The 15,154-nt window shown below is 54.4% G+C and overlaps 1 protein-coding gene across 2 annotated transcripts in view; it reads left to right on the top strand.

Moving 5' to 3' along the window:
• Positions 1-14,904, top strand: part of LATS2 (large tumor suppressor kinase 2) — a 49,496-nt gene extending 34,592 nt beyond the window's left edge. For both annotated transcript variants that reach the window (XM_081214530.1, XM_081214531.1), the window contains exons 3-8: positions 2,539-2,671; positions 3,673-4,952; positions 5,852-6,434; positions 7,606-7,788; positions 9,350-9,456; positions 12,694-14,904. In XM_081214530.1, coding sequence (XP_081070656.1) covers positions 2,539-2,671; positions 3,673-4,952; positions 5,852-6,434; positions 7,606-7,788; positions 9,350-9,456; positions 12,694-13,191 — 2,784 coding nt within the window. In that variant the 3' untranslated portion in view covers positions 13,192-14,904. The remainder of the gene's footprint in view (positions 1-2,538; positions 2,672-3,672; positions 4,953-5,851; positions 6,435-7,605; positions 7,789-9,349; positions 9,457-12,693) is intronic.
• The last annotated feature ends 250 nt before the right edge of the window (positions 14,905-15,154 follow it).

Genomic DNA, 15,154 nt, shown 5'->3' with positions numbered 1-15,154 from the left:
AGGCGGGAGGGGACGTGGGTCTAGAAGCCGAAGGGCAAGGGGGTGGCGCGGGGGCAGCCGTGCAGACCCTGGGCCCCTGCGCACCTGGCTCCCGAAGGCCGGGGGCAAGCGTGCCGTCCGGCTGGGGCGCAGCTCAGGGGCAGGCTGTGGGCGGCCCCGGGCACCGCTCTTACAGTGGCACGGCATGCTGCTGGCCTGACATCTGGGCACTGGAGTCACAGAAACGGGGTCCTGCTTTCTGGGGGGTGGAGGCAAGACAGGGTTGTGATTCCTGATGTAAAGATTTAAAAATGATCCCGAGTTTCCTGCAGTCTGTGGGGTTTTTTTAAGTATTTATTTATTTACTTACATTATATTTATTTTGGCTGTGCCAAGTCTTAGTGGCGGCATGCTTGCGGGATCTAGTTCCCTGACCAGGGATCGAACCCGGGCTCCCTGCATTGGGAGTGTGGAGTCTTACCCACTGGACCACCAAGGAAGTCCCTTCCTGCGGTTTTTAAAGCACGCCTATACATACATGTCTAGTGGTGTCTCTGAGAGTTAATGTACGGAAACTGCACACTTGCTCAATTTGGTGGAAGGCACAGACGGCAAGGGCAACACTGCCTGACTGGCTTGTTTACTAAACAGGAGGGCGCGTTAGCGTGGGCGGGTGTGTGATCGGTGTATGGTTCGTTGTGCGATTCAAAACAGCCCTGTGAGCACGGCGGTACCTGTGGTTGCCTCCCGGTGTTTTGCTGCTTAAGTTCCTCGACTGGAAGCGAAGCGTAAGGAAGGCTGGAATCTTGAGGCTGTGAGGCCAGTGCGCAGCAGAGAGTTTGAACACACACACGGTCCGGCGTGGTTGGTCCTCAGGGTCGCCGCTTCCTTGACACATAGCCGGTGTGAAGCGACGCACACGTGTGGCTGGTCACCCCAGAGAAGCCAAGGCTTCAGTCCCGTCCCAGGCACAGCAGATGGGCTCTGTCCGCAGGGGGCTGGCTCTCCCCCAGCTCGTGCCCTTTCCTTCGATCCCAAGGCAGCTCTGGCTACCGCTGCCCAGCCTCGCGAGCCGTCCCTTCCCGCTGCTGCCCCCAGAGGCCGCCTCCCCCCCAGCCCTTGGCTCGCGGGCGGGGCTCTTCCTGCCTCGCCCCGAGGACACAGGCACAGGTCACGGCCGCGTGCGCGCTTTGTCCAGCCACCCCGTGGGGCCCGGCCAGGATGGGGTTTAATATTATGTACACAGTCAGTGGATGTGAAGCACCGGAGTCCTTCCCGTCGTTGTGTTAGGTGGGTGGGCACAGCCCTGAGCCACAGGAGGGTCAGGCCCCCAGGCTGTCGCAGTCCTAACAGAGGGGCAGACACACCAGCGCGGGGACAGGTCCACTCTGTTAGCCGCGAAAAGCCCCTGGCCCGGCAGGCGGGGAGAGCGGCTCATCCGTCCTCGGGGTCCGGGGCATCTCCTGGGCTCCTGCCGTGGCTCTTTGCTGACCGGCCTCTGTCCTCTGGGGACCTGGGGTCGGCCTGGGGTCCTGCTGCCTGCTCACTGCCTTCTCCTCTCCGGTCCGAGCTACAGCAGTCTCTGTCAAGGCTCTCCCACCCCTGCTGCTCTCAGACCCCTCCCCTCCGGTCACCACCCGCTTCCTGCATTTGCAGTCCTCTCCTCCCCGCCCACCCACCCCTCCACCTTCAGAAGACCCCCGTCTGTCCACAGAATCCCCTCTAGCTGCCCCTCCCGGTTCCATCCTTGAAGGCTGGCTCCCCTGTCTGCCCACAGCTCTGCAGAGCCGACCCCGGGCGCCTGGGCCACAGCCCTCGCAGCCCTCCCCCTCTGGCCTGCGCACCCGACCACAGTGTCTGCAGCTCTGCCCCTGGCCCATCCTCTCACGGACCCCTGACCCTGCTTGGAAAGCTCCCGCGACTGCCTTCAGATAGGGGGCCCGGTCTGTGGTGCCTCCCCGCTGTCCCCTCCCGCCTCCCCGTTCTCCCCGCTCCAGGCCCCTGCTCTGACCACCTGCTGCCAAGAATACCCTTCCTCCACTGAGCCCTCCGGCTGCCCAAATCCCGGCTGTCCTTGAAGAGCCGGCTGTGCCTCCGTCTGGCCTGTGATCAGTCCCTGGTCCCTCTCCGTCCTCCAGCCCTCTTCCCCGGGTGCTCATCCCGCCAGCAGTGCTGGGGCCTGTCCTGGGCTGATGTCCTCTCTCGCCCGCTGCCGCCCGCATGGGTACGGGGCACTGTAAACAGTAGAGTGCAGCTCTCCCCTCGGGGCAGGGGTCCCTCCCCCAGGAAGCCTGGGGTGGGGAAGGCCAGTTATCTGACTTCCACAGGCCAGACGGGAATTTCAGTCTAGTCACAGAAGTTTTCTCAGCAGGAGTAGGACGTATGGTCCTCCAGGCCCATCGTCGCGGTCTGGGTGTCAGTGTGTGTGAGGTTGTCATTGGCCCCAGTGGTGCTGGCTTGGAGCCGGGCGCAGGGCGGGAAGGCAGTCCTGGAGGCTTCGTGTCGAGGGGACGCACACCCAGGCCCCCACTGACGTCTCTGTGTCCACCCCACCCCCAGGAGATGGCGGGCAGGGCCCTCAAGCAGACCGGCAGCCGCAGCATCGAGGCCGCCCTGGAGTTCATCAGTAAGATGGGTTACCTGGAGCCGGGCAAGGAGCAGATTGTGCGGGTCGTCAAGCAGACCTCCCCAGGTGAGCACGCTGGGGGCCGCGGGCAGGGGCCATCCTGACGGTCGCCCAAGGGTGGGGACAGCGGGTGGCAGATATGACACTGAGCTGGGTGCTTCCTACTTGCTGGGTTTGTGGACTTGTTTTGCTTATGAAAGATCGGAAAATTCACTGGATATTAAAATGAGGCAACCCCGCAGGTTCTTTCTGCTTTCTCTTGGGCTTGTGGGGGAGTCTTTGAGGGGAGGCTTATTTCATTGATTCTGAAACACACCGTTTCCCACTCTGTGGCCTCTGAGAGCAGGCTGCCCAATGGCAGGTGCCTCCAGAGCTGGACACCTTGGGCAGAGGTGTGGGAAAGCCCCCTGGTGCCCCTGGGGAGGGCCAGAGGCCCCAGCACCAGATGTCCTGCCTTGCTGGCTGTCACTGAATCTTTTTGTTTGCTGGTAGAACAGATGGGGCCACTTTGGTGACCTGAGGTCCCTGGGTGTAGTAAGGGATTCAGGATATTGAACAGGAGTGTTCCCTGTTTTGTGGGAGACCTTGGATAAGCCCAGTTCATCTGCTGAGGGGGAAATTGCACGGGCTTTGTAGCCGTATCTTCTTTGTGAAGAGGACACAGGTTTCTGTTTTCTTCTTGACTGAGGAGTTCCCTTAAACAGTGCCTCGCTGGCCACCGTGTCGAGACTCTGAGGGTCCCGGGGTCTGTGTTGCAGCCCAGCCCCTCAGGAGGCAGCGCCCACTCTCTGATGACCCCGCACCTGCCTTGCTCGTGGTCTTTCTGATGCATCATCTTAGCCTGAGAACAGTGTCATTTGCTGTGGCTTCTGCTGGAAGCACAGCTGCAGAGGGTCTGGGCTCGGCCAGGTGCTCCGTGGGGGCGTCCTCGGACAGGCAGGGCATGGCCTTTGGACTGGGAGCCCGGCGCTGCCCACGCAGCCGTCACTGGCGTCAGGGGCCTTCCCAGGCCCTCGGCCGCGGAGTAGCCGTGCCGCGGCGTCAGCCTCCCGTTCCCTCCTCTGCAGGAAAGGGCCTGGCGCCAGCCTCTGTGCCGCGGAGGCCGAGCTTCGAAGGAGCAGTTGACCCTTTCCCGCCCTACGCCCAGGTGAGCGGGCCGGCCTTCGAGGGCCCCGCCGCCCTGGAGGAGGCTCCCCGCCAGTACCCGGACTTTCTCTTCGCCGCCGTCGGGCCTCACTGCCGTCCGCACCCACCCAAGGGCTACGCCGCCGCTGGGGAGGCCGCCGGGATGAGCCTCCCCGGCCCCGGGGGCCCGTCGCCCCCGCTGCAGGGCCCGCATTACAGGGCCCCCCTGCTGGTGCCCGGGGAGCCCCTGGGCTACGGCGTCCAGCGCAGCCCCTCCTTCCAGAGTAAGACCCCGCCGGAGGTCGGGGGGTACGCGGGGCTGGCCGCCAAGGGCCCGGCCGTGCAGGTGCAGGTGCAGCCTGGCCTCGCGTTCCCGCCCCCGGGCGGCGCCGCCGCGTACGCGCCCCACCCGCACCCCAAGCAGCCCCACCCGGTGCACGCGGGGGGCCCCCGGGGCGCCGTGTTCGCTGGCGACAGCCCCCCGCCGGGCCTAGCCACCCCCTCCCGGACCGGCCTCGGCGCCGAGCGGTTTGAGCAGAGCGCGCCCCCCGCGCCGCAGTGGCCGAGCGCCGGCCTGGCCCGGCGTGACTCGCTGCAGAAGCCGGGCCCCAGCAGGACCGGCTCCTTCAACGGCCACCAGGCGGCGGCCGCGCCCTCTCCCAACGCCATCACGGCCGTGACGGCCGCGCACATCCTGCACGCGGTGAAGAGCGTGCGGGTGATGAGGCCCGAGCCCCAGACGGCCGTGGGGCCTTCGCACCCCGCCTGGGTGCCGCCGCCGGGCCCCGCGCTCGAGGGCCTGGAGCCCCAGGACGAGCATCCCCCCGCCCCGGGGGGCGCCGAGGCGCGGGGCCGGCCCCCGCCCTACCCCCGGCACCTGCTTCGGCCGCAGGGCCGCGCCGAGCAGTACGACGTGGACGGCCTGTGCGCGGGGCTGCAGCAGGGCCTCCGGGGCAGCCGGGCCGCCGAGCCCCCCGACGGGAGCCCCAGGAGCCCCAGGGGCGCCAAAGGGGAGAAGGCGGGCAAGGACCGCAAGCAGATCCAGACGTCCCCGGTGCCCGTGCGCAGGGGCTGCCGCGACGAGGAGAAGCGGGAGTCGCGCATCAAGAGCTACTCGCCGTCCGCCTTCAAGTTCTTTATGGAGCAGCATGTGGAGAACGTGCTGAAGACCTACCAGCAGAAGGTGGCTCGCAGGCTGCAGCTGGAGCAGGAGATGGCCAAGGTGGGTCATGGGGTCGCCGCGGGTCCCTTCTTGCTTCTGCTTCACGCACCTCCCCTCCAGGCCGGTGGTCTCCCGGGGAGCGGGGCTGGTGTCGGGGGTCCCACCTGGAGAAGTCCGGCACATCGCGTTCCCCTTCCCCCTCACTCTCGGGAGGGGACGGGCTCTGCCTGATGTGCCGGCATGTAAATGAACGCGTTGGTTTGTATGGTGTGTCCTTACTCGTGCACAAATCCACCAAGTTTTTCTAACTGCTAAGGAAACATTTTGAAAGAGTAGAAAGTTGGAGGTTTTATACATTGAAATTGTGGAATAAAGACAAATATATCTAGTAGTGATTCATCTATTCCTTAAGTCTATAGTTAGCAAATAAGGTTTGAAATATACCCTAGCTGGCACTAAACTGTTAGAAAAGGTAATTATTAATGAAATTATTTAGATTAAAGTGCCATGGTCAATTTAAATCACAGAGAGCCGCCAACTCCAAATTCTAAAAATAAGCTTTGTGCCCTTTCCACTGTCCCATTTTCGTTGGCTTTGTTTGTTTTCCCATTTTCCCCTGAACTATTATTAAATTATTACATTGCTCTTAGAGCTCCAGGAATTTTGTGGTCCCCTTTCCCCCAGATTTTTATTAATATAAGCTTCCTGTAGTTTTTAGAGCCTAAGGTCACCTGGAGAAAGAAGTCCCTGTTACTATGTCTTCCCTTTCGATTCCAGATCTGTGACTCTGTGTGGATGTAAAGAACAAAGAGTTATTTTCTCGCTTGTACTGTCTGACCCCGTTCTTGTGCACCCTGGCTTCCGCGGATCGATTGGGGTCCCCTGCGTTCTGGGGCCTCTTCCCCACCCTTCCCCCTGGGCTCCCCCAGGGTGACCCTCCCCTGTTTCCTCCTGCACAGGCCGGGCTCTGCGAAGCTGAGCAGGAGCAGATGAGGAAGATCCTCTTCCAGAAGGAATCCAATTACAACAGGCTCAGGAGGGCCAAGATGGACAAGTCCATGTTCGTGAAGGTGAAGACCCTGGGCGTCGGCGCCTTCGGGGAGGTGTGCCTGGCCTGCAAGGTGGACACGCACGCCCTGTATGCCATGAAGACGCTGAGGAAGAAGGACGTCCTGAATCGCAACCAGGTGGCCCACGTGAAGGCCGAGAGGGACATCCTGGCGGAAGCGGACAACGAGTGGGTGGTCAAGCTCTACTACTCCTTCCAGGACAAGGACAGCCTGTACTTCGTCATGGACTACATCCCGGGTGGCGATATGATGAGCCTGCTCATCCGCATGGAGGTGTTCCCCGAGCACCTGGCCCGCTTCTACATCGCGGAGCTGACACTGGCCATCGAGAGCGTCCACAAGATGGGCTTCATCCACCGTGACATCAAGCCGGACAACATTCTTATAGATCTCGATGGCCATATCAAGCTGACAGACTTTGGCCTCTGCACTGGGTTCAGGTGGACGCACAACTCCAAATACTACCAGAAAGGTACCGTCTCAGGCCAGGGTGGATGCAGGTGTGCCGCCTCAGGCCTTTCCTTCCCCTCCTGGGGCGCAGCTCTCACTGGGTGATTGTATAATTTGGTGTGACATCCTTTTTTTCTCCCTGAAGAAGTCGTATGACGTGTGAGGTGGTTTTTTTTTTGTAAGTTAGTGGCTTCAAATTTTACTAATATGTTTTTAGGACAGTAGGCCATAGGGTCCCATGGGGCCTTGCTGAGGAGCCATCACTGTGCCCTATTAAAACAAGCCTTGGGCCTCCCTGGTGGCGCAGTGGTTGAGAGTCCGCCTGCCGATGCAGGGGATACGGGTTCGTGCCCCGGTCTGGGAGGATCCCATATGCCGCGGAGCGGCTGGGCCCGTGAGCCATGGCCGCTGGGCCTGCGCATCCGGAGCCTGTGCTCCGCAACGGGAGAGGCCACAAGAGTGAGAGGCCCGCATACCGCAAAAAGAAAAAAAAAAAAAAAAAACAAGCCTTAAAAAACAAGCCTCCCAGCCTCCCAAGGAGCCCTCTCTCACAGCCACCCTGAATCTACCTGCAGGCACAGACCTGGCTGTGGAGGCAGCTTAACTCCACCTCCTGTGGTCCTGCTACCTGGAAAAGTCAGAAACAGCTGGTCATTATCTTATTCATGGCTTGAATTTTTATAATAGTTATTTTAATACTCTATAGCTCAGGCTTCTATTTTTTAACTCAAAACTAATCCTAAATCATTTTATTCATTCCCATTTTTTGGCACTGAAGTCATTTGTGTTCATATTTTCTAAATCCTCTCACTCTTTTCCATGCCCATCTTAAAACATGGCTATCAAACAGGTGGTGTTAGCCTTTGAGACGGGCCTGAGAGGCTCTGGGGCCACCATCCTACAGTCCCTGAGCCTTTCTCACCGGCCCCGCACTGTCACCCAGCACAGGGCACAGCCCCCGCGGCCGCCTCCCCCATGCCGCCCATGTTGGCACGGGTGTGCACCTCATGGCTTGGGTGTGAGACCCAGGACCTCAGCCACCTGCGAGATGGCGGGAGGAATCTTTCTCTCACTCTGTCAGGAGCTGGGTTGGATTACTTTTCCTTTTGAAGCTATGGGTTTGTTGCATTGTTGAAGAGTGAAAATTAACTTTTTCATTCTCTTCTCTCCTCACTCCGCTTCCTGGGTGAAAGGGAGTCACAGCAGGCAGGACAGCATGGAGCCCAGCGACCTCTGGGACGACGTGTCCACTTGCCGCTGTGGAGAGCGGCTCAAGACGCTGGAGCAGAGGGCGCGGAGGCAGCACCAGCGGTGTCTGGCTCACTCCCTGGTTGGGACCCCAAACTACATCGCCCCGGAAGTGCTCCTCCGAAAAGGTGCGTGCTTCGGCCCTGCACCCAAGCCAGTGGCCTCTGAGGGTCCCGAGCCCCAGCTTTCAGAGACTCGAAGTGTCCCCGCTGTGTCTGTGCTCACGGGAGCCCGAGAGCCGGATTCTTTCCTTAGCAAACACGGCCTCCAGTGTGTGTCCCTCTGTTTGGGAGCTGCCTTTGCTTCTGGCCCGTCTCCACTTGCCCTTCCTTAGGCTGGAATTGACAGGCTGGGTGCGAGGTGGGCTTGCTCCCCGGAGCCCAGAGGAGTCGCTCCAGAACTGGTTTTGACAGAGTCCTGTGATAGACAGGACTGTGGCGGGGGATGTGGGGGGTCCCACCTGGGTCAACCACCTTCACTGGTCAGCGGGTGTGAGGATACAAACACCGTGTCCTCCAGTTCTCCGCCGCAGGTCCAGAAGCACCTTCAAGGTAAGATGTGGGGACAGCAGCGCTCCGTCCCATCCAGCGGGCGCCTGGCCGAGCACGAGAGGCATCTGACAGTCAGCTGCAGGGCCCGCAGCGCTGCGTTTGTTCATCGATTCCGTATGATGAACCCAGAGAGCAGTGGCCTGTCTGTTCTCACGTGTTGTTTCCAGTCACTGGGGCCAGGACGCTCGGTCCTCGCCCGTGTTCTCCGTGAGCTGTGTGACCCAGCGCGGGTTACTAGCCTCTCACCGCCTCACGTGTAACAGCAGTGCCTTGAGAGGTTAGAGTATTAACCTCCCTGCCCAGTAAAGCTCTCCCCCTCCCCCTCCTTTCAAAGAGGGAGGGGTGGGTGCTGGCCTGCGGGGCAGGACAGCCGTCTCGCCCAACCCCCCGTTCGCAGCAGCCCAGCGGAGCCTCCGGGGCCAGACGGGCAGGGGCTGCAGGTGACACTTAGCAAGAATTCGGTGACAGCAGACGGGAGCGGGGCTCGGACTGGGACGTGGGACAAGATCAAAGATCAGCCTGCTCCGCAGCCTCCACGAGGCCTCCCGGCCCGAGCCCCAGGCCGCCGCAGCCCTGCGGGGGGGCCTGGCTCCCTCGGTGCCCCCAAGGGGCGCGACAGGTGGCAGCCGTTCCCTTTGCCAGTTTCCTCCCCCCGGTTCTCCCAAAACCTCCCCAGGAAGCCTCCCCGGGAAGCCTCATCACTGGTCTCACCTGACCTCAGATCACAGAATTTCTGCTTTTTAGTTTCTACGATTTTAACTTGCGTCTGTTCGTGTTCTTTAAGAACCTAAAATTCTGGTTACTGTTGTTACTAACAATAACAGTAATCTTTTAAAATTAAAAAGCCTTTTATTACAAGAGCATCCTGTGTTTATCACAGACTAACGGTGGAAAATAAGAAAATGCTCGTGACCACCCTTCTCCCACGTGGAGACCGAGGACGCCCCGGCAGCGTTTTTCTCGCGGACTGTTCTAAGCCCCGCCTGCGGGAGGCGGTGACGTCATGCGCGCGCCGCCGGGTGGGGCGGTGACGTCACCTGTGCGCCGCCTGGAGCTTCCCCGCCGACGTGAGCCGGTTCTCTCGGGGTGTGTGAGGAGGACGTGTGCGGGGTGGGAGCTGAGTGACGCTGTCTTTCAGGATACACCCAGCTCTGCGACTGGTGGAGTGTTGGCGTGATTCTCTTCGAGATGCTGGTGGGGCAGCCGCCCTTCCTGGCGCCGACTCCCACGGAGACGCAGCTGAAGGTAACGGGGCACGTGGTTTTCTGATGAACCCAGGAGGCTTAGGCCAACATTTGACCTTTTATTCCGAATAGTGTAGGGACGTCAGTTGTATGTCATGGGATGTTTTCAAGTATTCTTGTTATTACCTATTAATTTTTTATCTGGGTAAGTAGAGGCACAGGGTCAGAGCTGAGTTGTGATGTGCGCGTGAACCAGAACCATGGTCGCCTGCCGATGTGGTGCTTCCAGGTGAGAACTAGGAGTGGGCGAAGCACCGAGGCCGCGGGTCTGGGCCCAGCGGCAGGTGTCCCGTGCAGCAACCAACACGGCTTTGTGACTGTGCCCGAGGAAATCGGTTTGATACTTGGATGTTCTGTCATTACCGTTGGCCAATTGTAAGCTATGTGTCAGGCTAGTTGTGCACATTTCTGATATTCATTTCAAGTAGTTAAAAAATTACTCCGTCAAGTAATAACTCAGTACTAAAGAATTCGTTTTAGAATGGTAGCCATTTACTCTCTGAAACGAATGATTTGATTACTTAAAGACTAAATAGAGAACCTGATGAAACCTTTGGAACTTCTCAGAACAGTGCCTTTACACATGTTCACTGACAGTTCTAGGATGTATTCACATACCCCGGAGTCCACGGTAGACCCGAAATTAATAACCTCTTAATTAGAAAAACCCTAAATTAAGGCTTGGTTTCTTTACAGTAACAGTGAAATTGGAATTTGGCATTATCTATATCCTAATTGAATTGCTGAACTAGTTACTAATTTGTCTGCATGATAATAACCCAATTTTTAAAATTGTGATGAAGTTTACCATTTTAACTACTTTTAACTGTACAATTCAGTGGCGTTAAGTACATTCACAGTGTTATGCAACAGTCACCGCTGCCTATTTCAAGACATTTTCACCATCCCAAGCAGGAGCTTAACTACTAAATGATGACTCCATTCCTCCCTCTCCTCTGTCCCTGTAACAGCTCTTGTATCAATACTCTCTGTCTCTATGAAGTTGCCTATTCTAGGGACCTCATATAAGTGGAATCATACAGTATTTATCCTTCTGTGTCTGGCTTATTTCATTCAGCATAATGTCTTCAAGGTTCATCCATGTTGGAGCCTGTGTCAGAATTTCCTTCTTTTTTAAGGCTGAATGATATTACATTGTATGTAATATTGAGTAATACTCCATTGTGTGTAAATAACATTCCATTTTTTTAATCCATCATCTGGCAACGGACGTTTGGGTTGTTTCCACCTTTCGGCTCTTGTGAGTAGTGCTGCTGTGAACATAAGTATGTGTACAAGTATCTGTTTGGTCCCTGCTTTCAATTCCTTTGGGTATGTACCCAGGAGTGGAATTGCTGGGTCCTACGGTCATTCTATGTTGAAACTTTCTGAGGAACCTCCATACTGTTTCCATAGTGGCTGCACCATTTTACATTCCCACCAGCAGTGTACAGAGGCTCCTGCTCCTGTTTCTCCATATCCTTGCCAACACTTAATTTCCTTTTGTTTTTTTTTTAAATAGTAGTTATTATAGGGGGTGTGAGGTGGTATCTCATTGTGATTTTGATTTGCATTTCCCTAAGGTTCAGTGATGTTGAACCTGTTTTCATGTGTTTCGTGGTCATTTGTAGATCTTCTTTGGAGAAATGTCTACTCAAGTCCTTTGCCCTTTTTTAATTTGGTTCTTTGGGTTTTTGTTGTTGAGTTGTAGTTCTTTATATAGTCTGGATATTAATTCCTTGTCAGCTATATGCTTTGCAAATACATTCTCCCATTCCATGGTTTGTCTTTTCACTCTGTCAGTAGTGTCCTTTGATGCACAAAAGTTTTAAATTTTGATTAAGTCTGTTTATGTATTTTTTTTTGTTTTATTGCCCGTGCTTTTGGTATCATATCCAAGAAATCATTGCCAAACCCAACATCGTGAACGTTTTCCTTTATGTTTTCTTCTGTGAGTTGTATAACTTCGGCTCTACTGAAACAACAACTCAGTTTCAAGCCAGCCCTTGCACCGCCTGCCCCCGTTGCCACTCCTGGTTATACTGGCCTTGTTTTATCCTGACTCCAGGTGTAAACAAGAAGTCCCTTAGGCTTCCTCCTCACAGCAGACAGGTCTCTGTGAGCGTCCTGATGGCTGATGTGTGTGGTTGAGCACCACCAGATGGGGGTGGCTTCCTCGCCCTGTGCCTCAGGCTGTGGGCTCCTCCTGAAACCACACTGACCATTTGTAGCTGCTCAGATCCTCCTACGTCTGTTCTGTTCTCCCGTCGTGAAATTGTCAAGATCTTTTTAAATTAAAAAAAGTTATTTTCGTTGAAGTATAGTTGATTTACAATATTGTGTTAGTTTCAGGTGTACAGCAAAGTGATTCAGATATATATTATTTTCAGATTCTTTTCCATTATAGGTTCTTACCAGATACTGACTATAATTCCCGGTGCTATCCAATTGGTCCTTGTTATCTATTTTATATATATTGAATAGTAGTGTGTATCTGTTAATCCCAAACTCCTCTAATTTGTCCCTCCTTCCCTCCCTCTCCCCTTTGGTAACCATAACTTTGTTTTCTATGTGTATGAGTCTGTTTCTGTTTTTTAAATAAGTTCATTTGTATCATATTTTAGATTCCACATATAAGCGATATCATATGGTATTTGTCTTTCTCTGTCTGACTTCACTTATTATGATAATCTCTAGGTTCATTTATGTTGCTGCAAATTACATTATTTCATTTTTTCATGGCTGAGTAGGATTCCATTGTACATATGTACCACATCTTTATCTATTCATCTGTTGACGGACATTTTGCTTCCATGTCTTGGCTATTGTAAATAGTGCTGCTGTGAGCATAGGGGTGCATGTATCTTTTTGAATTATAGTTTTGTCTGGATATATGCCCAAGAGTGGGATTGCTGGATCATATAGTAGCTCTATTTTTAGTTTTTTGAGGAACCTTCATACTGTTTTCCATAGTGGCTGCACCAGTTTACATTCCCACCAACAGTGTAGGAGGGTTCCCTTTTCTCCACACCCTCTTCAGCATTTATCATTTGTAGACTCTGATGATGGCCATTCTGACCATTGTGAGGGGGTGTACTGCATTGTGGTTTTGATTTGCATTTCCCTGATGATTAGCAATGTTAAGAAATGATCACGTTCTTTAACACCCTGTCCCGGGACGGCCCTCATCGGCCTCGAGGTTGAGGAGGAAGGAACACCGGGTGTATTGTCCCTGCAGGTGATTAACTGGGAGAGCACGCTGCACATCCCCGCGCAGGTGGAGCTGAGCCCCGAGGCCCGGGACCTCATCGCCAAGCTCTGCTGCTCGGCTGAGCACCGGCTGGGCCGCAACGGGGCCGACGACCTGAAGGCCCACCCGTTCCTGGGCGCCATCGACTTCTCCAGCGACATCCGGAGGCAGCCTGCCCCCTACGTGCCCACGATCAGCCACCCCATGGACACGTCCAACTTCGACCCAGTGGATGAGGAGGGCCCCTGGCAGGACGGCAGCGAAGACAGCTCCAAGGCCTGGGACGCGCTGGGCCCCCCGGGCAGCCGGCACCCCGAGCACGCCTTCTATGAGTTCACCTTCCGGAGGTTCTTCGACGACAACGGCTACCCGTTCCGGTGCCCCAAGCCTGCGGTGACCGAGGCCGGGCCTGCGGCCGAGCAGCCAGCGGCGGGTGGCCCGGCCCCAGGGGCACAGGCCGGGGGCTGCCAGCCTGTGTACGTGTAGACCCTGGGGGACCGGGGGGTCAGCCCCTCAGGTCAGTCGGCCCATTGCCCCTTGAAAGTCTGGTCTGCACCCAAAACCAAAGCAGAAAAGCTTCTGAAAGAGGACTCGCCTCTGACGTCTTCTCCACATTCTGGTTGATGGCGGGGCGGGTGTCAACGTGGCCTGGAATTGGCTTTTGAGGACCTTCACTGCATTAAAACAATATTTTTTAAAATTAGTACAGTTTAGAAAGAGCACTTATTTTGTTTATAGCCATTTTTCTTACTAAATTATAGGGATTAATTTTGACAAATCATGCTGCTGTTATTTTCTACGTTTGTATTTTATCCACAGCACTTATTCACATTTAGGGAAAGACGTAAAGATTGAAGAACATGTGATAAGAAATCTCTGTGCAATAATGTTAAAAAAAAAAAGATAACACTGTTCTGATGTTACTGATACCATTTTATTCACACAGTGGTTTTTGTTTTATATTTTTCCCACATTTCAAAATTGTGATATATGTTAAAAGCTGCTTTTGTTTTGTTCTGTTTGCTTTTTGCATATTATAGTATAATAGGAAGTGTGAGCAGGTGATCACGCAGGTGTGACTTCAGATGCCAAGTGTGGAGAGATCGCTGCATGAACAGGGTTTTTCTATTAAAGCGTGACCGTGTCTTGCCATTCACAGCGGGTTCTGTGAATACGTTTTGAGTGAGTAATTCTGGACAGTGTGCTGATGCCGTGTCGTCCTGTGGTGACTTCCTCGCTGTGACTGCACCCCTCCTCTCTCGTTGAGGAAATGCACGTGTGCCTGAGAGCTGATGCGACTGTATGTGTCGTGGGTGTGATTGGATTCTTTGGGGGGCAAAGACGTTTGTCCTGCACTACACTTGTGTACATCAAAAGGGATTCTCTTAGCTCTGCCAAAAAAATGTAAGTTAGTCGTGGACCTCTGTCTGCTTTGCGAGTCAGGATGCTGTACTGGTGGTACAGCCGCCACGGGTAGCCGGAGCCCCACCCGGCAGACGCCCCGCGGAAGGTCAGGGATCTTGGGGTTCTCTCACCGGAGGCAGCCTGCCCTCTATGTGCCCACGATCAGCACGTGTGCTTTCTAGTGTGCTTTGAAGGATCCATCTTAACTTGGTTTTAGAAGCACATTTTTCTAATCTTTGTGAAACAGCAAAGTGATGTTGAAAAAGAAAAGATATTTAAGCCATACATATTTTCTTAGGAGTGTAAATGTATATATAAGTACATAGATAAACACAAAATATTCCTATTTCAAATTAGTATGATTCCTATTTAAAGTGATTTATATTTGAATAAAAAGTTAAATTCTTTTTTTGCTTTTTGAAAACCTGATGCATCATATTTTTCATTATATTATTCCACGTATTTTTCCTTGAGGTTTTTAGCATAATGTATCCATTAGTTAGTGTATCTCTAGGCAGCACACTTACGCGTCTATCGATGGCTAAACTGAAGAAGATGATTCCTGTGTACTGGTTTACATGTGTGTGAGTGGCAGGTTCTGGGTCTGCTGTGCTGTGTCGTGACTGTCAGTGTTTCTCTAGTTTTGCAGTAACGCCGTGTTGTTATTTACGCTCTGACAGACGTCATGTGGTAGGTTCTTTCTCAGGAACTCAATTTAACTATTATTTATTGATATATCATTGCCTTTGAAAAGCTTCTACTGGCACAATTTATTATTAAAGTTTTGAATCCAAATCCACTGGTGTCAAGCTTCATTGGAATTTGTAAGTTCTTGCTTATATCATGTGTTGCGACTCCCCCAGGCTTTCCTGTGATTCACGCGCAGCCAGGGCTGCCATCGGGAGGGGGAGGGGGGAGGAGCCCCCCCCCAGAGGAGATCGGGTTTCAGGTCAGCACACGGTCCAAGTAGGGGTGCAGTTGTGTGACCAGCTTCTCTTCGTGAAGGTGGTGACAAGTATATGGCATTAGATTGTCGAGCAGGTTA

The sequence above is a fragment of the Mesoplodon bidens genome (genome assembly GCF_964165515.1).
Source record: "Mesoplodon bidens genome assembly, chromosome: 17".
NCBI classification, from domain to species: domain Eukaryota; kingdom Metazoa; phylum Chordata; class Mammalia; order Artiodactyla; family Ziphiidae; genus Mesoplodon; species Mesoplodon bidens.
Note: the sequence above shows the minus strand (reverse complement) of the source record. Positions and strands in the feature narration are given on the sequence as shown.